This window comes from Aspergillus costaricaensis (assembly GCF_003184835.1).
Source record: "Aspergillus costaricaensis CBS 115574 unplaced genomic scaffold BO79scaffold_17, whole genome shotgun sequence".
Taxonomy (NCBI): domain Eukaryota; kingdom Fungi; phylum Ascomycota; class Eurotiomycetes; order Eurotiales; family Aspergillaceae; genus Aspergillus; species Aspergillus costaricensis.
The window spans coordinates 590,973-611,646 of record NW_020291817.1 but is presented as its reverse complement, the minus strand read 5'-3'; the positions used below and the strand labels follow the sequence as shown (position 1 = coordinate 611,646).

General features: G+C 48.3%; 9 protein-coding genes across 9 annotated transcripts; 6 read left to right on the top strand and 3 right to left on the bottom strand.

Annotated features, from left to right (window-relative positions):
- Nucleotides 1–1,000: 1,000 nt before the first annotated feature.
- On the top strand, nucleotides 1,001–1,953 carry BO79DRAFT_245703 (uncharacterized protein; the record flags this gene model as incomplete). The annotated part of the gene is made up of 2 exons (XM_025685489.1): nucleotides 1,001–1,133; nucleotides 1,312–1,953. 2 exons carry the CDS (start codon nucleotides 1,001–1,003, stop codon nucleotides 1,932–1,934), a joined length of 756 nt encoding a protein of 251 aa, XP_025539229.1. The 3' UTR covers nucleotides 1,935–1,953.
- A 173-nt stretch (nucleotides 1,954–2,126) lies between these two features.
- Nucleotides 2,127–3,233, top strand: BO79DRAFT_209300 (uncharacterized protein). Its single transcript, XM_025682578.1, has one exon. It carries the CDS (start codon nucleotides 2,412–2,414, stop codon nucleotides 3,075–3,077), a length of 666 nt encoding a protein of 221 aa, XP_025539228.1. The 5' UTR covers nucleotides 2,127–2,411; the 3' UTR covers nucleotides 3,078–3,233.
- Nucleotides 3,234–7,934: 4,701 nt separating this feature from the next.
- Nucleotides 7,935–9,472, top strand: BO79DRAFT_19248 (uncharacterized protein). Its single transcript, XM_025680900.1, has 2 exons — nucleotides 7,935–8,893; nucleotides 8,948–9,472. Exons 1-2 carry the CDS (start codon nucleotides 8,131–8,133, stop codon nucleotides 9,268–9,270), a joined length of 1,086 nt encoding a protein of 361 aa, XP_025539227.1. The 5' UTR covers nucleotides 7,935–8,130; the 3' UTR covers nucleotides 9,271–9,472.
- On the bottom strand, nucleotides 9,341–10,338 carry BO79DRAFT_195703 (putative secretory component protein shr3). The gene is made up of 2 exons (XM_025681152.1): nucleotides 10,220–10,338; nucleotides 9,341–10,111 (listed from the first exon to the last, which is right to left on the bottom strand). The coding sequence occupies exons 1-2, from the start codon at nucleotides 10,263–10,265 to the stop codon at nucleotides 9,501–9,503; spliced, it is 657 nt and encodes a 218-aa protein (XP_025539226.1). The 5' UTR covers nucleotides 10,266–10,338; the 3' UTR covers nucleotides 9,341–9,500.
- Nucleotides 10,339–12,556: 2,218 nt separating this feature from the next.
- On the top strand, nucleotides 12,557–12,952 carry BO79DRAFT_148899 (uncharacterized protein; the record flags this gene model as incomplete). The annotated part of the gene is made up of 1 exon (XM_025678565.1): nucleotides 12,557–12,952. A coding segment is annotated over one exon (396 nt), but the record flags the coding sequence as incomplete, so codon positions are not given.
- Nucleotides 12,953–13,015: 63 nt separating this feature from the next.
- BO79DRAFT_266606 (NAD(P)-binding protein) lies at nucleotides 13,016–14,078 on the bottom strand (the record flags this gene model as incomplete). Its single annotated transcript, XM_025686984.1, has 3 exons — nucleotides 13,016–13,300; nucleotides 13,360–13,516; nucleotides 13,780–14,078. 3 exons carry the CDS (start codon nucleotides 14,076–14,078, stop codon nucleotides 13,115–13,117), a joined length of 642 nt encoding a protein of 213 aa, XP_025539224.1. The 3' UTR covers nucleotides 13,016–13,114.
- A 748-nt stretch (nucleotides 14,079–14,826) lies between these two features.
- On the top strand, nucleotides 14,827–15,846 carry BO79DRAFT_255588 (uncharacterized protein; the record flags this gene model as incomplete). The annotated part of the gene is made up of 1 exon (XM_025686139.1): nucleotides 14,827–15,846. The coding sequence occupies one exon, from the start codon at nucleotides 14,827–14,829 to the stop codon at nucleotides 15,844–15,846; it is 1,020 nt and encodes a 339-aa protein (XP_025539223.1).
- A 1,032-nt stretch (nucleotides 15,847–16,878) lies between these two features.
- Nucleotides 16,879–17,874, bottom strand: BO79DRAFT_148974 (NAD(P)-binding protein; the record flags this gene model as incomplete). The annotated part of the gene is made up of 1 exon (XM_025678567.1): nucleotides 16,879–17,874. The coding sequence occupies one exon, from the start codon at nucleotides 17,872–17,874 to the stop codon at nucleotides 16,879–16,881; it is 996 nt and encodes a 331-aa protein (XP_025539222.1).
- Nucleotides 17,875–19,133: 1,259 nt separating this feature from the next.
- BO79DRAFT_266591 (cupin domain-containing protein) lies at nucleotides 19,134–19,831 on the top strand (the record flags this gene model as incomplete). The annotated part of the gene is made up of 1 exon (XM_025686983.1): nucleotides 19,134–19,831. One exon carries the CDS (start codon nucleotides 19,134–19,136, stop codon nucleotides 19,635–19,637), a length of 504 nt encoding a protein of 167 aa, XP_025539221.1. The 3' UTR covers nucleotides 19,638–19,831.
- Nucleotides 19,832–20,674: the final 843 nt, after the last annotated feature.

Sequence of the window (20,674 nt, the reverse complement as noted above, 5' to 3'; positions counted from 1 at the left end):
AGCAAGGGTATCAAATGGCTATAATCCTGTGCAGCATGGGGCATCTGGGATAGGCCAGTCATGTCCTTACTAACGGTCTAGCCATGGCGCTCGATCAGTGTGCGCATGTGATGCATTGGGAATCTGGCATGACTTGACGGTTTGGTTACGACTTGATTTGTTTTTCACTGGTTCAAGTCATTAGTATATGTTGGTTTGGTTATTGATAGGCAAGCTGGAGGACTAGGAGGCAGCGTAGGTGGTAGGCTTGTGATCTCGGTTGTCGATGTTGCTGTTGGTTGATGAATGTTACATCACAGATGTGGTGTATCTGGTGGAGGAGCCTTCCTAGCACACGAGGAAATATCTAGAGGTTGGTCTACGGCTCTTCCGATGAATCAATGAAAGATGAGGGGAATGGATTGGTGTGGGTGTCCTTGTAAGTCTTTGACAGGCTGTCGACAGTCCTGCTCGTTGCGGGACGTGAAGTAAGCGCAGTGGGTGACAACTGCAGTCTGAGCGACCCCATTGTTAATACCTTTCCTGCAATATTACCATGCGGGCACTCGAGTGTGACACTACATCCCACGGAAGTCAAGGAACAGAGACGCTGTGGCGTAACCGACAATGGTGATGGCGCTTCCGTGCTCTGATCCTCTGCAGCGTTACTTTGCACCGACATGAAGTGTTGGGCCCAAGCTCTGGCGCTGTTAGTTACCAGTAGACTATACCTTTACCCACGCAACCAACAAAAGGGACTCTCTCCGTCCTTAGAAGCAGACTCTTCATCGATCTGTAAGCCCAGGATAGTAGTCTAAACCAACAAGGTATCAACGTGTCGGCTACTGGATATCGTGCCGTTTCTAGGCCGGCTCGCAATGCAGCTACTATAATCCCGCGCCGTTGGATGCACAGAGCGTCTGAACATAAAGAGGGGTTCACACGCAGCCATGTGCATCAGCTACCCGTAGCCAACCGATCGTAACGATGGCAAGCCAGGTTCTGCAAGTGCTGGTGTGACATGGCCGCAGGAACGCCAAGGTGTGGTAGTAGCAACATTGCAGGCAAGTCGAGATCAGTCACAAACCCCGCGCCTGCAACCCGCTATCCCATGGCAACGAGGACCCTCACCAGTCGGATCGACGCGCTGATTCGTAGAAGGGGTGAAGAGACGTGAAGACACCAGCATGACTTGCAGCCGCCCGATAGATTAAGTGCCGACGAAATAAAGTAGAGAGACAAGCAGCATCGGTAGATTGGCCCAAGTGCCAGAGTAGAATAACAATGGAATTGAAGGATGCAACAAGCAGCGCTAACCACAGCACGCCATAGGTGTTCTGAAGCCATGGCTTGTGCAGAAGTTGGGGTTGCGGATGGGCGAGCCGCCCTCTTGCCGGAAGGTGGGCTTGCGCGTTAACGCTGAGCGAACCAGGAGGGGCCAACGCACGTCTTCGAGCCGGAGAGATCGTGAGGAGTCAAGAAATGAGTGCCGTCCCGGCGATAAGGGTATGTTGTATATGCAGGATGCATTTGTGTTTGGGAACATTGACAGGGTAACGGAGACTTTGACTCGAGGAACCAGGCGCGAAACTTCCTGGAGGATTTGGCTTGTTGGATTGTTGGAGTCCCGCTGTGGACAGACAGACCAGCAATGCTATATCGTAGAGCAAAGGTATAAGAAGGAGGACGAAGACGCAGTTCAATATCCATCCAAACAGCAGCAGCAGCAGCAGCAGCAGCAGCAGCACTTCACTTTCCCAATTCTCTCCTTCACATTGATCACTGCCGGCCAAGCAGGCACGGCAAGCGCCTTACCCGATCCCCTCATCCGCATCCTGACACTCCACACACCCTCAACTCTGCCGTGCTCCTGGCGGCCAAAGATCGCCACCATCCGACTCGGTGCTTTTGGAGAGAAGGCGAGGCTTTGGCGCCGAGTTGCTGAAAGGAGCTGAGCGTTTAGCCTGCTTTGGGGTTAGCGTGTCACACGGTATCTTACTGTCTGGTAACTTTACCGTGTCAGACCGCAATACCCGTACCGTACAGGAAATCCGTCTGCCTTTGCGTCGGCGTCAACTCGAGATAAATAATCTTCCTCCACTTCCCTCCCTCTACTTTTTCTCTCCTTTTTTCTCCTTGCGCGCTAGAGCAGCCGAAGGGTCTTCCATCTGTCCTTACTATATAGCTTCGTGCTTGCTGTCATCCTGGTGGACGATACCTGCCCTACCTTCAAGTCCCTTGCTGCCTCAGGCTTGCCGCTGCCTACATCTGCCTCTACTATACTATACCACGCTTCCCTTCTACTGCCACGCACAACGTGACCAGCTCAGGCGCGACCTTGTGATTCACCAGTCATCTGCTGTGAACGTGTTATATATAAACAGTCTACCTCGTGCAGACCTCTCATACACTACCTCAGATCTACCGTCAAAATGCCTGCCAAACCAATCCTCCATCCGTTGCGGACGCCCAAGAACATGACGTTCCCCTCGGAACTGCAACCAGACAATGGAGTAAGGCTAGGTGCTCCAGGAAAGCAACAAGATGAGAGTCTCTCAACACCTATCACACCTCCCGCTGCATACACCGAATTCCTCAAATCATTCACGCCTGTCTTCACCCCGGATGGCAACGGAGGTACCGTCACCCGCTTCGTCTGGGACAAGGCCAACAAGACCCCCACATCCCAACCAGCCAGCGCAGTCAGTGGTTCATTCAGCTTCCCCGAACCAACCAGACCAGCTACAGCAACATTACCCCCTCCATCCCCCTATGGAAGCGCACCGCACGGTCGTGACATGATGAGTCTGCGTCGCTTGCGCATCCCGCCGCCAATGCGGTATTCACCTACGCTGGAGACGCCGCGCAGTGCGACGACGCCCGTCCTATCACCCTACTCTTACTCGTACTCCCCGGCCGATTGGAAGATGCGCTACTGGGATGGCCCCCGGAGTGCAACGGTGGGGAGAGTCAGCGTGCGTCATGTTGTCACTCACACGGTGACGTATAAGCGGACGCAACTTGAGGATCCGCCTAAGGGGAAGCGGAGAAAGCATAACGAGACCAAGCAGGAGGAGGAGGATGAAGAAGATTCCTAAACAGGATTTTAGTTCGATTCACAATTTCCTTTGTACTGTTGTTTTCTCTATGGTCATGGTACTAGCGCAGGGTCCGGCGTTAGGAGTTAGGAGGCGGGGGGGAAGAAGCAAGCGAGACATTTATTATTATCAGTTCTGTTCGGAGCAAGCAGTGCGATTTGAAATTCATTTTTCTTCCTCACTTCATCTACTTCATGTGATCGATCAGTAAGCCATGTAGCATTGCTAGTAGACAAGTAAAGAATGGTAAACTAGTACTTACAGGGTAGATTCATGTGTATGCGTTGGCAATATACTAAGCAGGGTATATACGCCCAGCAGAGGCTCGACCACGACCACAACCACAACTCCAACGGAGTACTATAATCCCCACCATTGACATCTATCGATTTCAATTCCAATCAATTCCACGATTCCACTTCTAAACCAACCCAGTCCCTCGCGCTTCTGGCCAGAGCCTCACATTGATCAATCGAGCCCAACCCCTCTCTTCCCCCATCACCCCTCATTCAATGCACCTCCATTTCCCAAACCTATCTCCCAGAATATAATATGATGTACGCACAGACAGAGAAGACAGTAACCCAACGAACCCCTCTTTTCTTCCTCTCACTCAATCATACTAAGTTGTAACTACTAACTAATGAAGAGTGGGTAACCCCTCCAATTCCACCACGTGTAAACCTATCCAGGAATTACAATACTAAGCGATAGCTCCACTTAATCTACGCAATGTCCGAGCTGATAGGAAAGGCTGAAGGCTGAGATGCGCGGTGCTGCGCCGCATTGAATTTTCTCTTCCGTCTAATCTTACTTTGTCTATCGGGATTGGGCTATTGGGTTGGTTGGGTTGACTTTGTACCCGGGGATATGGTAACGGGGATGATTGGTGTGGGTTGGGTTGGGTTTGGTGGTCGGAGAGTTACTAGTTAGTTGGTTAGTTAGTTAGTTAGGCTTTGGGCTAAGGGGGCAGGGAGGGTTTGGCGCGGTGAGAGTGGTGGTTGGTGAGTGCACAGGCGCGGTGTGGATTTAGTTGGAGGTTGGAGGGGTAAGTAATAGTTGTGGTAGTAGTTGATTGAGGTGTAGAGTGAAGAGTGTAGAGTGAAGAGTGTAGAGGATATTGGGATTGTATGTTGTAGATTGTGGTGTTGTAGAGAGGGATTGCTGGATAGAAGACAGTAACTAGTAACTAACTATGCTATGTGGTATGTAAGTAGTGGAGGTGATTGAGCTGGGAAGGGTGTAGATGTAGATGTGTAATGTGACTTCAAGTAAATAGAGAGTTTGATTGTCTTTGTATATCACCATCACAGTAGTAATACTTCGTAAGGATGGATGTAGAAGTATCTGTGCATTCAACACACAGACAACAGACACAGCCATAGAAATAAAATACACAGTAAATCACCCCCGTATTAAGCCCTACGTAACGCACCACCACCCACCATACCAATACCATACCATACCATCCAAACCCATCATCTATCTTCCTGGCGGCAACAACAACCCTACATCTTACCCTCACTCCCTCACTCCCTCCTAACACAGTAATCAATCTCAAGTACCTGCCTACTAGGTTACTTACTCTAGTATGCATTCCATCGCTTATCCCCAACGAATCACAACGATGTGAACAGCCTGCTGTGATCTAGGACGGGTGCATCTCGACCCATGATTGGATGACAAGGCGCGCTCTTTGTTTCATCTTGTTGCTGAAGAATTGCGGGTCGGGGTGATTGGCCTGCTTTTGATGTGCTAGTGGGGAATAAGGATGGGATGGGGGCAGTGATGGACGGAGGTGATTACTTTCTAGGTAATAGGGTCGGTAGTTATTTGCTTTGGTTCTAGGGGGTGTTCGAAGGGCTTCTAGATTGATTAATTGGGTTGAGGGTTAGTGGGATTATACTAGTACCCTGTTGGTGGTAAGATTATAGGGTAGGGGATTGTTGGCAGTGGCAATAGAGAGAGATAGTAGCTGAATACCTAGTAGGAGTTGCACTGTAACTGTAAGTCGGGTGTACTTCAGCCTCATGACTCTTCTTCTGTGGTTACTTGGGAGTAAGTAGTAGTCACTGCAGACTGCGACTTCATTGCACAGACCGTATAGACAGACACACACATCCGGCGCGTCCGCGTCCAGCCAGCAGACTGTCTGTCTTCTCCCCTTCAGTTGATTTGATACAAAGATAAAGTGGCCGCTGCAGTTAAGCGCCGGCACTAAGCCCGATGGGGCCGCAGTGGATCTTCCCCTCTTCTTTGCATTGTTATGATTGGTGAGATGGTACAAGAGGGATGTGTGGGGGATGGAGATGACGTGTGGATAGTGAATACTCTTACTAGTTAGTAGTAGATACTACTCTGTAAAGTAGTTAGACGGATTAATGTCCTATTTTTGGATGAGTCCCTCTCCAATGCTGCATACTGCGTATTGCGCACTCTATCCTCCAGTCTGATTGGAAAATCAAGATTCTTCTGGTCACTAAGCGGTTATGTCATCTGCTTACTTGCACACACTGCAATCCCATCACCAAACCTAATGCACCTGGACGCCATCTCATCACATCTCAACGCCCAGTCATTTTGCCGCCGGGATCTCAGCCGCTCGGAGGATCACCCATCCTCTCGCTGGAATCCTTCTAGTCAGTCATTAGTCAGTTAGTCCATCGTTGCATGCTTCCCAAAAAGGTAACGAGGGGCCGGCACTATTACTACCCTCGGCGCTAAAGTAGACACTCCCTGGTCATGCCGTCCCTCCATCTATTCGACCCAATCCTGGCGCTTCTGAACCCTTCCATCCTGGTCGATCAGTTGGTCCGCCCCCTGTTAGGAGGGATAGCGCTGGATTCCGGACAGATGGTAGGTTAGTTGCTGTGGATACTCCTTTGACTCGTTCAATCACAGGCTGTCTGTTAAGCGCCGACGGAGAGACGGGATCGAATCCTCGCGTGTGAGCAAGTGTCTGGAGGGGTATTTCTATTTTCATCACAGCAGGGAAGTTATTTCTGGTAACGCCAGGGTCTACTGGACTAGTCCTAGCCCTCCGCGATCTGATTGGCCTTGGGGTCCTGGTGCAGGTGTACCCTGCTCGGTGCTTATGTATTGCTATTTCTGGGACCTCATGGGGATATTTTTGGTAACGAGCACGACGGTGTTGGATGCAACGGATGCGATGGATATATGTATTGTTGAGCATCCAAGATGAAGTTGATGATGGAGATGGACTCTCTTGTTGCTCGCATGCTATGTTTTCCTTCTAATACCGGTCTCCTACCTACCTGGTAGAAGTTGAGTTCACTGGAGCAAAGTGTGTGTGGACACAGCCAAGCCCCTCACACTCCGTCCGAATTGCCCCTCGGAGCTGTTCCTGAGAGGCTTGATTTGACTGGCTGAGACCATCCAGTATTGCCCAGTCCAGTAGCTTGTCCGCTCATCTTTTGCAGACTCTAGTCAGACTAGTACGTGGTTCACATAGGCAGAGTGTCCTGTCAAATCAGATACTGATACTTGCATAGTCGTCCCATCCTCACGAGGGGTACCCATCTGGCACCAGAACTTAGTCAGTTAGTTGGTCGTCTACCTAACTAAACCAGATTTCCAGCGGTTAACAAGGTTATGCCGCCCCTGTGACAAAGGATGCATGATTTCCCGCTCGCTGCAGCAGTGGATTGACGACGCTCCCCTCCTTGATGCTGCACTGTGAGCCAATCAATGTCCCGGACTGGCCTCCAGTGGTGATGAATATAGCAACAACACTGCGTGGCTGTCAGGTTCTTATACAACCTTAAGCGCAATTCCCCTGCATGACGACTATTCTTCATCACTCGGTGAGCGGGTCATGGGGCAATAACCACAGCTGGTGTCCAAGGAAGGGTGACTCGACCCCGCGTATTGTCGCCCATGTGGTGATCCAGCGCTTGGGTATGATACGGTTTGGTACGACTGGTTTTACAAGAAATGAAGGGAGACAGAGAAAAGCAAAAGAAAAAAAGAAAGAAAAAACATAGAGACAAGTGGATGGGGGTGAAGTCACTGTTGGTTCAGTGGGTGATGGTGATAGGCGTCTAATAACCACTGTGCCACCATCACGGCGGCAATGAAGGACTACATCTAGGCCAGTGTCCGCACATGAATTCCTAGCACTTTGTTGGGTAGTGCTAGACAGGTCCTCTTCCTGCCTGTGATTGTCTTCCCTTTGTCTAACTAGTTGGTGAGATTGACATCATCTGTGGTTTGCTCATCAACCATGGGATCTAGTGTTCTGGCAGGCTGACTGACGGGGCAACTGAACCATGGAATTCGGCCGAAGAGGGGACGCCTGACGGAGCCAACCATGGTAGGGCGGGGGGAGGGGATTCTTTAGGGTTCTGGAACTGAGAGTGAGAGTGAGAGGCTACTAGTGAGGGAGAGACTGGAAAGAAGCTGATTGAGACAGTACTAAGTGAAAGATGCTGACCGATGCGGTGTGATGCCAAGAGGCTATATTTAGAAGCGGCGAAAGAAGAAGCAGCAAAAGAAGAGGAAGAAGAGGAAGAAGAAGCCGAAGAAGAAGAAGAAGTGCTCGTGGATGCCCCTCTCACTCTCTTTTTCTCCATTCTTCTTACTCCTCCTCCTCTTCTTCTTCTTCTATCTTCTTTTCTCTCCCTCTCTCTCCACCTTCTCATCTTGACACCATTTCAACTGCCCTTCGAGGAAGATACTCATCTAACATCTTCCCCACTGAAACTGATCATATTGATTAATATTAATATTGTTGTTATGCATCGAATTGCCTGATGCGGTGATCCCCTCTTATCCCGTGATCTGCGCCGCGCCGTTTCCTTCCCAACAACCCTTTCCAGCGCCTCTCCAATTATTCTATTCTATTTTCCTCCATATGCATCCTCGGCCATCTTATCTGCTAGTGTCTTGCGCTACTTGCTCCATCTCCTCCTCTTCCTGATATCCGAATTCGAATCCCTTCGATCTTCCATTCTGTCTCTCTCTTCCTCTTCCTCTAAAACCCCCTTCTCTCTCCCTCCCCCCTTATCTATCCCCGTCTGACCGCCCTCTTGCCATGGCTCACTCGCTCCCTACGCCTTTCACCCCAAACAGTGACTTTGCTGCCCTCGACTCCCACCGCTTCTCCACGGGTCCCATTACCATCACCGCCCTGGCCCGCTTCGAGTTCGAGGCGGGCAAAGCCAACGATGGCACCAAAATCATGATGATTGAATGGGAGGACGACGCTATAGCTCGCTCCTCCTCTTTCCCCGGAGGTTCCTGGCACGTTGCCTGGGAGGGTAAAACCGCCGTTCTCCCTGCCGATGAGAAGACGAGCGACAACACCCGTCGAATGTACTTTCTACTGCCGCCACACGTTACCATCCCTCCCACCGTCACCCTGTCATACGAGCCCCCGGCTCACGCACCCCCGTCCGCCAAGAACCCCAAACCCATGCAATTGAATCCGCTGCCGGCGATATTTCCTCCAGAGCTCGGTGCTGATGGTCGCTCAGCGGGCAAGAAGGGTGTGCTACACACAATATGGGCGAAGAAGCGGCTGCAGGTGCTGGAAAAGGAGATCCGGGATGAATGTCTGAACAACGCCGAGGGGATTGCGCTGCACATGGCTCTGCAGGAGAAGGAATGGATCGAATCCAACTTTGGCGTGTCGCTGTCTCCTGACGGACCCAAGGTGGTCGGGCAGAGTCATCCGGATCCGCATTATCCTATGGGACCTGCGACGCCGGTATCGCCCAGCAGTGGCGGCAAGCTCGGCGAGAAGCTCAAGGGGCTGAAGCTGCAGACGAGCGAGCGGGAACTGTCCCCGAAGGAGGGTACGTATATACCATACACCAGAGCCAGACTGATGCTAACAATGCTATGATCAGCCTCCGCGCGACATCTACTATCCCCCCAGTCCCCCGACGTGGCCGTCTCCTCCTTCAACTCCTTTCACAGCATACATCGACCGACGCGCAGTCCCGCGCCCGCAGCGCCAGAGGCCCTACGGACGGTGGTGCACTACCCACCGGAGTCAGTACAGGCACAGCAGAATGTCGAACACCACACGGGATTCGCATCGATGGGAGGGATGGCGCGCACAGCGAGCGCCGACTCAGGCGAGGAACTATTCGCAAAAGCACTGAGCCCGCGGACGCCAGACCTGCCGCGGAGTCCATTTTCATTCCGACCGGAGGGACTGCAGATGTGAGAGGCGGATGCTTGGGTGTAACAACTTGCTTGCATTGATTGCATTGATGATGGATTGGATGATGAACTGTGCATTACTGAACTGATACCTATGCTGTACATAGATGATACCTTTGAAACTGCAATTCATAGTAACTGATACCATACACATCCACTACCTCCTTACCTACCCCAACACCACACCATCTCACCTCTCACACACCTCCAAACCCACACACTCACCCAATTTGATTAATTCCTCTTCTTCTTACTCCCTCCTTCACTTCCCCCCTCCTTCTCCCCCTCCTTAGCACTCTTCTTCGAAGAAGTAGCAAAACTCTCCACCTCCTGCGCCTCCTTCCTCTCCGCATACCACTGCCCCGCCTGCAACACAAGCACACCAACCAACACCAGCGCGAGGATAGTATTACTCGCCGCCAACACCTTCAAACTATCCTCCCTGCCGAGAATCTGCCCTTGTTCCACATCCACCCCCTCATCCCCACTCCCACCTCCACCATTCTTAACCAACTCATCCCCATAAACCCCACCACTAACCAACCTCAACCCCTTAACAATATTCGCAATGTAGACCGTAATCCCACACATATACAGCACGAGACTGGCGCCATCGAACAACATATTACTTTCGGAGGGTTTGTAGAGCTTCATGATCAGACCGAGCAAGCCGAGGAAGATCACGATGTGCAGGATTCGCGGGATTAGGGGCGGCGAGGCGTGTAGGAATCGGAGGTGCGATTCGAAGTAGTCGAAGTGGGTTGCTGGGGTGGGGGTTGTGGACCACAGGATGGGGTAGTCGTAGGGGAAGAGGGAGAAGATGAGGCCGAGGAAGAAGGATGTTGCTGTTTTGTTTTTATTTCATGGTTAGTAATTGATTGGGATGGTTGGGGGTGAGATGGGGGGGAGTGTGAGTGTTTGGGGGAGAGGGTATGGGGGAGGTGGTGGCGTACGGCAGACGATTAGGAAGGTCGCGAAGGACCCGTTGCGGAAGGCCATGGTGAAGGCCGACGGGGTAGTATTCCCGTGGGTTTTTGGATGGGTGGATGTGGATGAGGTTGGATTGTTGAGGGGAGGAAGAGGAAGAAGAGGAAGAGAAGATGGAGGAGATATCGGAGGTTAGAGCGGGCTTGGCGCGACCGGGTTGGTTCCAGTTCCAGTACAGCCTAATCGCCTTCTAATCTACTTATCTATTTAGTTGACTGCTTATTTGTTATCTACCCATTACCAATCCGCCATTACAATAGCCCCATTACTGGAATGTTTTGCTAAAGTCGGAGTCCCGTCCGCTTGCCTTATGCGGGTGCCGCCGCTTTTGTGAGGGCAGCACGTGACTGCTCCTTCTGTGCTCCTGCGCACTCACTGATTGCTCACTGAACATGCACCAAGTGCTCCGACCGCTCCCGAACCGCGATAGCTCACTGAGTAATCCCAGAGTTTATGGAGCGGCTCCTGCTCCGACCATGATCGGCTTCCACGTGACTAGCACCAGGCCTCTAAACTGCGTGCTAACTAAAACGCAATAGTATGAGACAACTAACCCATCACTTTTGTGAAGGCACCACAAAGACCAGGGCCTGATATTTTTCTTTGACCACAACTCAAGATGGTCCACCATACTCTCTTAGTTGATGCCCTGCAAAAATGGAGAAGACTAATCAGCGATGACCTAATTCGCAATTTTTCCACCTCATTCAGTAATATAAATACAGGCTTCTCGCCGGCGTACTTCCAGCCCTTCTATTATCACTCAGCAGCAAACAGTTAAATTATCACAAGCAAAAGTTGCAACAGTTGTATAGACAACTACAGCTGTGCAAATAGGCCAGAGGTACTCCTATAACCGCCTTAGAGAATAGGTTTTTTATTTTATATCTGTATCGGCTGACGAACACTTGCAATTTTTTTGTAGCTATTTGAAGGTGCACTACTATACTATATATTCAAATCCGATCTAGAAATATCTAAACGTATAGTACAGCTGGCACATCGCTTGGGTCAGCCAACTAATATTTTGGGGAGGGCTTCGAAACCTCCTAGAAAAGCAAGCTGTAGTCATTTAAAAAGGCAAACCTTCTATTAAGGTTAAGAAGGGACGAGAAACAACCTTGGTCGGATGTGATAAGGATTTTTTTAGACCAATTTCCAGGCCGGAGCCAGGGCTCCATTTAGTATTCTGGAATAAAGCACATAAAACGCAGTATCCGTGTCCGTCTTTGACCACCTATTTTCTTGTTTGAGCCTATATAGTGTGTTATGTAGTTATAGAATAAAAGAGTCGTAGATGGGGCGTGGTACATGGATTGGCTGAACAGTAGGCGGACGAGCCACAGGGGCATTAAGTAGTTACTTCTGCTGGACGAATTAGAGTACCTTATTATTTGTGATGTCCAAGCTGAAAACCTCCACCCAGTGTCCACATTTCCCATTTTCAGGACTTCCTACTAGATAGGATAATCCTTGCGACTAAGAACTGAAGGTTTTTGTTTCTATTTTATGTTACCCCTCAACGTTCACACAATGTGCATTATATATAAACGAACAGGCAAGGCGAAACAATCTGATTAGAAGGTACAATTATTCTCTTTCTCGGGGACTGTACCGCGAAACAACAGATTCAGGAAGCAAAATCGTTCATCGACATCCTCGAATGCGTGCTAGAAGCCTGATCTTTTGCTGTTTTTGTGAGAAGGAAGTAAGAGGAGACGGTCCCTCTGGACACTTTCGTCGCCAGTGCGGACACAAAAATTGCCTTTGGTGTTTGCGGATCATGCGAGAAGGCTGTACTTTTGTGATAACCATGATAAATCTAAGCTAGCCCCGTGCGGGTGAGAAACGGCGCCGAGGTACCTTCAATTCCAATATTCTTCTACACTTTATATTCTACAATAGTTAATTAATTGTTTATAGATCACTCTTCATTACCACCCGAGGATGACGGACGAAAACGATCGCTCTTAATTTTTCCAGAATCGCCATGTTGTCCTACTGAAGTCAATACACCGAGTCCTTCCCCTTCACCGGCCTCAATCTGAGCAAGCGACTTTACGCGTCATTCCCTTCCAAGACGCACGGAGCGTGACACACTTGCGGGTTTTGAGCATATGCTCTATGGTGCTTCCGATGATTTGATCCGCAAATTATTGATTCGCTTAGTATGTCGATGTCTACCGGCCATATCTGATGATTTTGAAGGTAATGTACTCTCTTATTCGGAGAAAGCCATTTTGACCAAGATAAAATTGATCGAACGTCACCTCGAACGCCTAATCGATGCGAAGATCAAATAGATCCTTGAAACACATATCCTGAAGGAAATTGTCCAGGAGACCGTCGACAGTGCTTTAAGCGAGTGTTGTGACAAGGTCTTGGATGAATGTGCAATGCATAAAATTGAATTTAGCGAGCACGTTGACGATAGTAAGACCGACTTACGCACCACAGCCGACGATTGTATGAAGGAGATGGAAGAACACGCCCAAAAGCACATGGATGAATTAGAAGAGCAAGCGCAACAGTATATGCATAGGATTGAGGATCAGGCAGCAGGGGCTGAGATGTCTGCGGATAAAACGGGACTCGATTTAAAGCGATGGTTGGAAACGTCTGCCCAGTCTCGACCTGCGAGCAAATCAAGGCCTAGCCAGGGGGTGCTGAGCACCAAGGGCAGACGCAGCTCCTTCTAGTGGACTGCTAATAGACACGCAGCTCCTAACATTGCTGTCATGGACTTTAATGGTTTATAGGCTCGTAAGACAACCAGTGAATGAACCAGCATTGAATAATAAGACCATTCCCGACGTGAGACTTAATGATAGGAGAGCGCTTTTCCTATTCGACAAAGGAATCTACCACGGCACCTCCTTTCCATCGTATTGGTTCATGCCTGGCGCATTCTCCCACCCAGGGACGTGAATATTAAGAAACTGACCATTACGATCTCGGCCAATTTCATGAAGAATTTCCAATATAGACTTGACACCGACTTCGACCGGAAGATCAGCATTGTCGCTTCCCAAATCTGTTTTCAACCACTAGATTTGTTGAAATGTCAGCCATTTGACATGAATGTAGCTTCTAATGGCAAACGTACACCAGGGCTGACACAGAAAATTGTGAATCCTTCCTTCTCCAATTCATTCGCATAAAGAACTGTAAGCATATTTAAAGCAGCTTTCGTGACCTTGTAAGAAGGGGCTGTCACATGGCGATTGATAGATTGTTGTGAGATGGAACCCAACGTTGTAGAGCTTGGGATTCCCTTAGTCTGTTGCTCCTTATAACCCAGAGAAATAGAAGAGGTTAACTCACATGTTCAGAATCTTTTTCTCCGTTCCTTTCCTCATTAGGGGCAACATAGCCCGTGTAAGATTGTGCACACCTTGGACATTAGTGCGGAACGTATCTTCTAAATCATCCCTAACGATCAGATCAGCAGGCAAGTTCACGAAGTGAACGACTTCGAGGCGATCTCAAAAGGCAAGAGGCATAAGGGAAAACATAAAAGCCGTACATCTCTTCCACCAGTCCATAAGTCAGCACACCGGCGTTGTTGATGAGTACGTCCAACCCTCTGCCATCCAGCTTTGATGTAATAATCTTTGCAGCATTTTTGATGCTGACTTGGTCTGTAACATCAAGGGGCACATATACAATGCGCTCAGGGTGTTGGTCTAGGAGTTCCTGGAACTTCGGGTTATTGCAGGACCGAGCAGATGCAAAGATAACAATATCATCCTTCGAATCAGCCAGTTGACGGACTAACTCGAATCCGATCCCTCGAGAACATCCAGAGACCATGTAGGAGCGCATCTTGCTATCCAGTAAGAACCGTGACCGAAGGTACAATGTTCACTCAGCAGAAATTATAGAAAACCAAGGCTATGAGGAGCGTTTCCTTATATATTATATTTGAGGTTTAAACAGAAATCAATTATGCCGGCCTCCTTCGACGGAAGTACCACAAATCATAGTCTCCGGGATATCCGGACGTTTGGGCTGCAGAAACGAAACCATACCCCAGATGTCTTTGCCAATTAACTATATCTTAGTCTAGCTTATGTAATACCATGAATTTCGCCTTCATAAGGTTTATATAAATAGGCACCAAAGGTCGATACCAATTGCTAGGTCCGGGGTTAAGAGGTTGGCCGCCTATAAGTCCGGGACCTACACTGTTATGTGTCAGCCGAATCCACCCGCGCCGAGCCTTGACGGTAGCAACGGATTTAGACTAGCGGACAAGCGTACTCTTGGCCCGCTCTTTTTCTTGGCCCGGGCAGGTGTGCCCCAACAGGAGATTAGTAGTTAAAAGTCCTATTTTTTTTTAACTAGTTAAGTGGGAAACACAGACGCGCATCTATACGGAACCTTCCAAACTCGCGAATCTTCCTTAAAGCGCCCAGAAAAGCCCGGAGATAAGACCGTCTATGATGACAACGGAGTTAAAGCAAATCCAAATTTTGGATTGGGCCCTTAGTGGGCCCTTACACTGTGTAAAGGCCGGCTCATGACTTTTATTAGAGGTTTAACTCTTTACAATTTGCCAACTATTATCAAGATGTTCTCAGGTGGTGTTTTCTGGCTACTTGTTTCCTCCCTAGTTTCTGGCGGGCTTTCGCTACAACGGACTACGACCTACCCGTTGACTGTCATTAGTGACGAGTCCGGTTTGCCCCATACGTTCGAGAACATAGCCACCCGATACAATGGCCAGTTACTGGTAACTTCGACCGTGTCGCCCTACCTCCACCAGGTTTCTCCCCTGCAGGAAAACCACGTATCTCGCGTTGTCCGGGTTCCAGAAACGGCAGGATTACTCGGTATCACGGAACTCGAACAGGATATTTTTTACGTGATCAGCGCCAACATTAGCGGGGTTTTAGGCACTCCGGGCTCGAATGCGGTCTGGAAAGTCGACCTTCGCAACCTTGACCAGCTGTCGGATTCCGGAACTGTTCATGCGCCAGTTTCCTTGGTAGCAAGATTTCCATCTGCAGGAGTACTCAATGGAATGTGTCGCTTGTCGGAGAATGACACGTCTTCTCTTTTGATTGCTGACTCCGAGGCGGGCCAAATCTACAAGCTGGACGTGCACAATGGTTCTATTCAGACTATGATGAACGAGACGGCCCTGAAGGACACACAGACGGGTCTTCAGGTTGCTGTTAATGGTATTCATACATACGACTCTTATGTGTACTTTACCAATCTGAACCAGGGTATCTTCGGCCGCATCCCCATCACCCAAACTGGTCGACCTACAGGTCCGGTTGATGTCATTGTCCGTGGTGCCCCTGGGGATGACTTTGTCTTGTCCCCGAACGGCCAGAGGGCCTGGGTCGCCATTAATGGACACCGCACGCTAATCGAAGTTGACATCGCTGCGAGATCTGCCCAGGTCGTTGTCGAATCATCCTACCTGGCTTCTGCGTCTGCTGTGACAATTGGTCGAACTCTGTTAGATCAAAACAGTCTGTACATCTCGTCAGCTGGGGTTGAGGATCCTACGGTGGGGAAGAATAGCAACACCACCGGTGGCATTGTTGCCAGAGTGGATGTTCTCAGAATGATACTCTGAAGAATAGCCAGAATTCTGGGCCGAGAGGCTATTCTCGGAATGTGGGCAAGTGAGTTGCTGTACTTGAGGCTGGCGCAAGCCAGATCTGCAGAGGCTATATCTTTAACTAAAGATAACAACGAGATGCATACGTGATCCAAAAGATATGCGTTGGACTTCCCCGAGTTGGATGGTATCTTAGTTAGGGTGCTTGCTTAGCTTTGGCCCACTTCGCTTGCAGGGACGTTATTTATATTTACTACTTGAATCCGGGTTTGGGATATATCTTTATGTAACACTTTGCTTCAAATACTATACAATTTTCAGGGTAGTTTATTGTGGCCTGCGGCACATCCGCATCCTGGTCATCAAGATATTAAGATTGAGTCATGTATATAGACCATAATTTCGCAATATATACTTTCATCTTAGACATGTGCTATTACACAGCCAACTTTTATCAATAATATAAATAACGACGCTCGGCTCATCAAGTAGTACGACTATCTATCGCTAACAATGAGATTACCTCCAACCAGCAGAATAGGAAATCCCACTGATACAATAGAGAGGACTGGACATCTGAGGATAATCGGTTCGCGTTTTATACTTAGTTCTTGTACTAAATCTCGTACAGTATATGATTTATTAAAATCTACTTTTACTAAGTTGTTAATACACTGCCTCAAAGATATTGAAACTCGTGTCTTCTCCACAGCTTGACTAACAAGGAGTGGAATCTCCGCTTCTCCGACTTTACTATTTAGGGCCCTTCTTAAATGCGCATTTTTTTGCAATACTCCTTCTTATCTTGAGCCGTGCAATGCTATACGACTTGCAACGTTATAGGTCTATAGAACACACCTGGAATAGGAATATAAATCAAAGATTTTATTTATATGCTGCACAGCGAATCCAGTTTGTAATAATATGTAATAAAATAATATGGCTCTTATTAATAAACCTAAATTGGCTAACTATTTAATCTGTTAATTCAATATCTTAGAGCCATACCGACCCCTGACAGTAGCTGAATCACAATAATTGCCTATCTTAATCATCTTTCAGCTCTAGAATTTTCAGAGTTTCTGCCCAAAGTCTTGACTGCCCCTCCACATCGAATGCCCATGAGGCATAACCAGGACCCCGAGGACCCGTGCTCGGATCATACAGACCAGCGATTTGGCAGTTATCCAAGTATTTGCCGCCTTGATTCTCAAGTTCCCTTGCAACTGCACCCCACACAGTTGTAGCGGCTCCTTGTTCAGGGCTCTTCCAGTAGTTGGCTAATTCTTTATCGCTGTCCCAAGCAGCCCTCTGCTCATGCGAAACGTGACGTTGGAGATCAGTCCGTATACCGCCTGGGTGTAGACTGAAAGTGTGGAGACCTTGAGAGCCATATTGCCTCTCAATTTCATTAGCTGTCCAAATTGAGGCAGTCTTGCTCTGGCCATACGCCTTCCAAGGCTCATATTCACCCTTTCGACTGATATTGTTGAAATTGACGCTCGCATAGCGGTGAGCAGCTGAAGAAACAATGACAACCCGAGAGTTAAAACCAGGGGTTGAGGAAGCCAGTAGAATAGGCTTAAGAAGGTAGAATAGAAGAAAATGTGCCAAGTGGTTACAACCGAACTGTGTTTCAAAGCCATCCACAGTCCGGCCCTCAGGACACGCCATAACTCCGGCATTCTCAATCAAGATATTCAAAGTCTTGCTTTGGGACTTAAAAACCTGTACACAGGCGCGTACAGAATCAAGGGAGTTGAGGTCGAGGTGTAACAAATAGACTCGAGGACTGTCAACAATATCACCTAATGTAGATCTCGCTTTTTCAACATCGCGGACAGTTAAAAAGAGCGTAGCGCCAGTGGTGAAAAGGGCGCGTGCTGTCTCGACACCAATACCAGAGGAGCAACCAGTTATTAGAATGACCTTGTCAGACAGCTGATTCTCGAGTTTTTGGTCTTGAATAATTTGCAATGCGGTTGGACGAGCATCACCAGGACCTTTGGTATTCTGATGGACTGCGGCGTATCTTGTCGACATTTTTGTATAGAACACAGTATAAGTAGAAAACATATGAGTAGGAAAGTTACTTAGAAGGGTACGGATAGCTAAGTAGCAGGCATTTTATATACACCATTATAACAGATTACTTGAGGGTCGGCCGCTTGATGACATCTTTGACATTTGAATCTGTTCAATGTGTATATAAAGAACAGGAAATAAACGGGAATGAAACCTTCTTTTGGTATTACATATAACCTATTAGTTCACTCCGCCGGTCTACTCCGGGTAACCCTGATGACACCCGCGGTGTTTAGCTAATTTTATCTCCGTTGAAGCCGGGAGATTCATCTTTCTACCTTAGTACATTAGACAATGGTTTTTTCTGTTATTATCAGAAAAGAATTCATGTACTGAGGAAAAAAGCTAATGAAGATGCATTGTACTAATTTATGATAAGTCCTACTCCCTATTCCCCTATCTATAATCATCGATGATGCCTAGCGAAGTAATAAAGGCGCCGGTCTACTTAACATGATTGACGCCCGAGTGAGAACCCTGGTAAGATTTGAAGTAGCAGCTGAAAAGTAGCCACTTTGCCATCCAAAACTAAAACTCAAGATATTTTCTGTTGCATTGAAAGCAAAAACAAATTAAACCCTAATTCTTTACAGACTTAGTAGTAATAAAATATACTTAATATGGGTAAATACAGCTGCTTTGCTTAATTTTGAGTGGACGAACCAGACCACTACCCAGATCGGAGATAACCTCGGTCTTTAGCACTGCTCAAAAATCTTGTCGAGGTAATTATGTTTTAAAACCACAGCTTTACCCCCTAACAAGCTGGGCAGGGGTCAACAGCTTTGCCAGCGAAGACCAGAAGAAGCAGATGCGAAAGTAGCACTTGAAACATTGAGGTAAAAAAAAACGTTATCTCAAACCCTGTACCTCTCCGATAACTCCGGGTCGGGCATGCAACGGCTCCACCATGTCGAAGGTCGGATCAGCCAAACCAAACCCTATGACGTCCCTCTGCCGGAGATAAGCATGGATGTAACAGCGACACTCAAGCTCACGGAGCTACTAGTCGTCAGCATCATCCCTCAGACGTCCTCAGCTCACTCCCTCTCAAAAGCGGTGGGGAGGGCACGAAACACAGGATATTATATATATCAGACCAGATACTTATAGTAAAAATACCACTTCCTTCTTTTTTTTCTACCACAATTACAGTGTCGAGTTGAATAGCACTCACCGTTGGCCTTTGAGTAAACGTCAAATAAGCAGCCTTCCAAATGACTTCTAACCACGCGCGCCGACTCCCCAACACACGCTGCATCGTTACCTCCCATCTTGAGTCCCGCTCTGCCACCATCGCCATCGATGAGCAAAAAGAGCCCGTTGCATACGAGGATGGGACATATTTAAACCCCCTATGGACTTCCGATGAGATCCCCGCAATTATCGATCAAGATCCGAACGAGGTCCGACTGGCCACAACAGCTGCGACTAACAAAGACTCCATCTTCACAATATACGATCTACCGCCAAAGTATGAGGGCCCAATGCATCGGTCTATCACCCTTGACTATGTCACAGTCGCCATGGGGATTGTGACACTAAGCATGGATGACGGGACGATGGTCACACTCAATGCTGGCGACACGGTTGTGCAGAGGGGCACTATGCATAAGTGGGGAAATCCCTCAAGTGAGTGGGCGAGATTGACTTCGGTGATGATTCAAGCGAAGCCGGCGGTTGTTGGGGGGAAGAAACTCGAGGCAGCATGGCCATTCTGATAGCTGAGGGCTGTTTTGAATGAGAAAGAGATAAGATACTGTTTACGATTCGTTGTCATAACGCAGGATTTGCGACTACTGAAATTGCACCGTTTGTCGTCTTTCTGGGGCCTTATGGAGGAACTGTGCAGCTCCGGGTGACGCTGCTACGGCAAAGCGCATGTCTACTAATCGGTGTACTATTTGAGTTTACTAGAGCTACTGTTATTGATATAATAACTATGCTGAGTAGGTCGGCGTATGGTTGTTAGTCGCGCTTGAAATTTTGTCGCTTTCTAGAATTGGGTTCGCTCTTGCTTTATAATTATGACCGCTAAATCCACAGCGCTGTAGTGGTCTCGGGTCGAAGAGTCAGCTATAATCAACGCCGTGCTCATTGTTCAGGCTTGATTAAAAATTTTAACTTGGCCTTATGTCAGGGGTATTTTCTCCAGTCCCCTTGCAGTGGCATTGAGTGTCTGTCCAATATGATAAGTCTCCGAACGCCAGGACTTTTTTTCCCAACGACGCAAGAGGGATTGTTGGTTGGGATGGTGCCAAAGACTCCTCCAACCCAAGGTAGAAAGCCTCCCTCTGATCGGATCTTGTCTTCTAATGCCAGACGGAAACCTTTCAGCCGGCAGAAAATGGCTCAGCTTAGGGCTTGTTAGTGCTGTCACAGCTTTAAGGTACGTATCGCTTTCATCAGGAAAGAAGAGCCAGCCGGGTGCAGCAGCAGTAGCTCTCGACCGCAACCAGCAGGTCTTCAAATCTCGACAGGTCAGCATTCTCGGTCAAGCACCGGTCAGTCTATGCAGCCGAACTCATGTTGATCTACTATACCATTTATTTAATATATTAGCCAGCCCAGAGAAACTAAGAGAATACAGGGACTAATTAAGAACCAGTAATAATCCTCAGTGATAGCATGTCTGCCTACAGATTATCCGAAACTCATAGAATAAATCAGGCCAGTATATTATTCAGGCTATCCACAACTTAGCCAGAGAGCTGAAAGCCCGAGGAATTTTATTACAACTACGAATGCAGTAATCTGA

Excerpts from the sequence above, each read along its gene's own strand:
- BO79DRAFT_209300 (XM_025682578.1), top strand. The coding sequence starts at position 2,412 with ATGCCTGCCAAACCAATCCTCCATCCGTTGCGGACGCCCAAGAACATG.
- BO79DRAFT_19248 (XM_025680900.1), top strand. The coding sequence starts at position 8,131 with ATGGCTCACTCGCTCCCTACGCCTTTCACCCCAAACAGTGACTTTGCT. Across the intron at positions 8,894-8,947 it reads GGAACTGTCCCCGAAGGAGG|CCTCCGCGCGACATCTACTA; the intron begins GTACGTATATAC and ends TGCTATGATCAG.
- BO79DRAFT_195703 (XM_025681152.1), bottom strand. The coding sequence starts at position 10,265 with ATGGCCTTCCGCAACGGGTCCTTCGCGACCTTCCTAATCGTCTGCC. Across the intron at positions 10,112-10,219 it reads GACCTTCCTAATCGTCTGCC|CAACATCCTTCTTCCTCGGC; the intron begins GTACGCCACCAC and ends AAAACAAAACAG.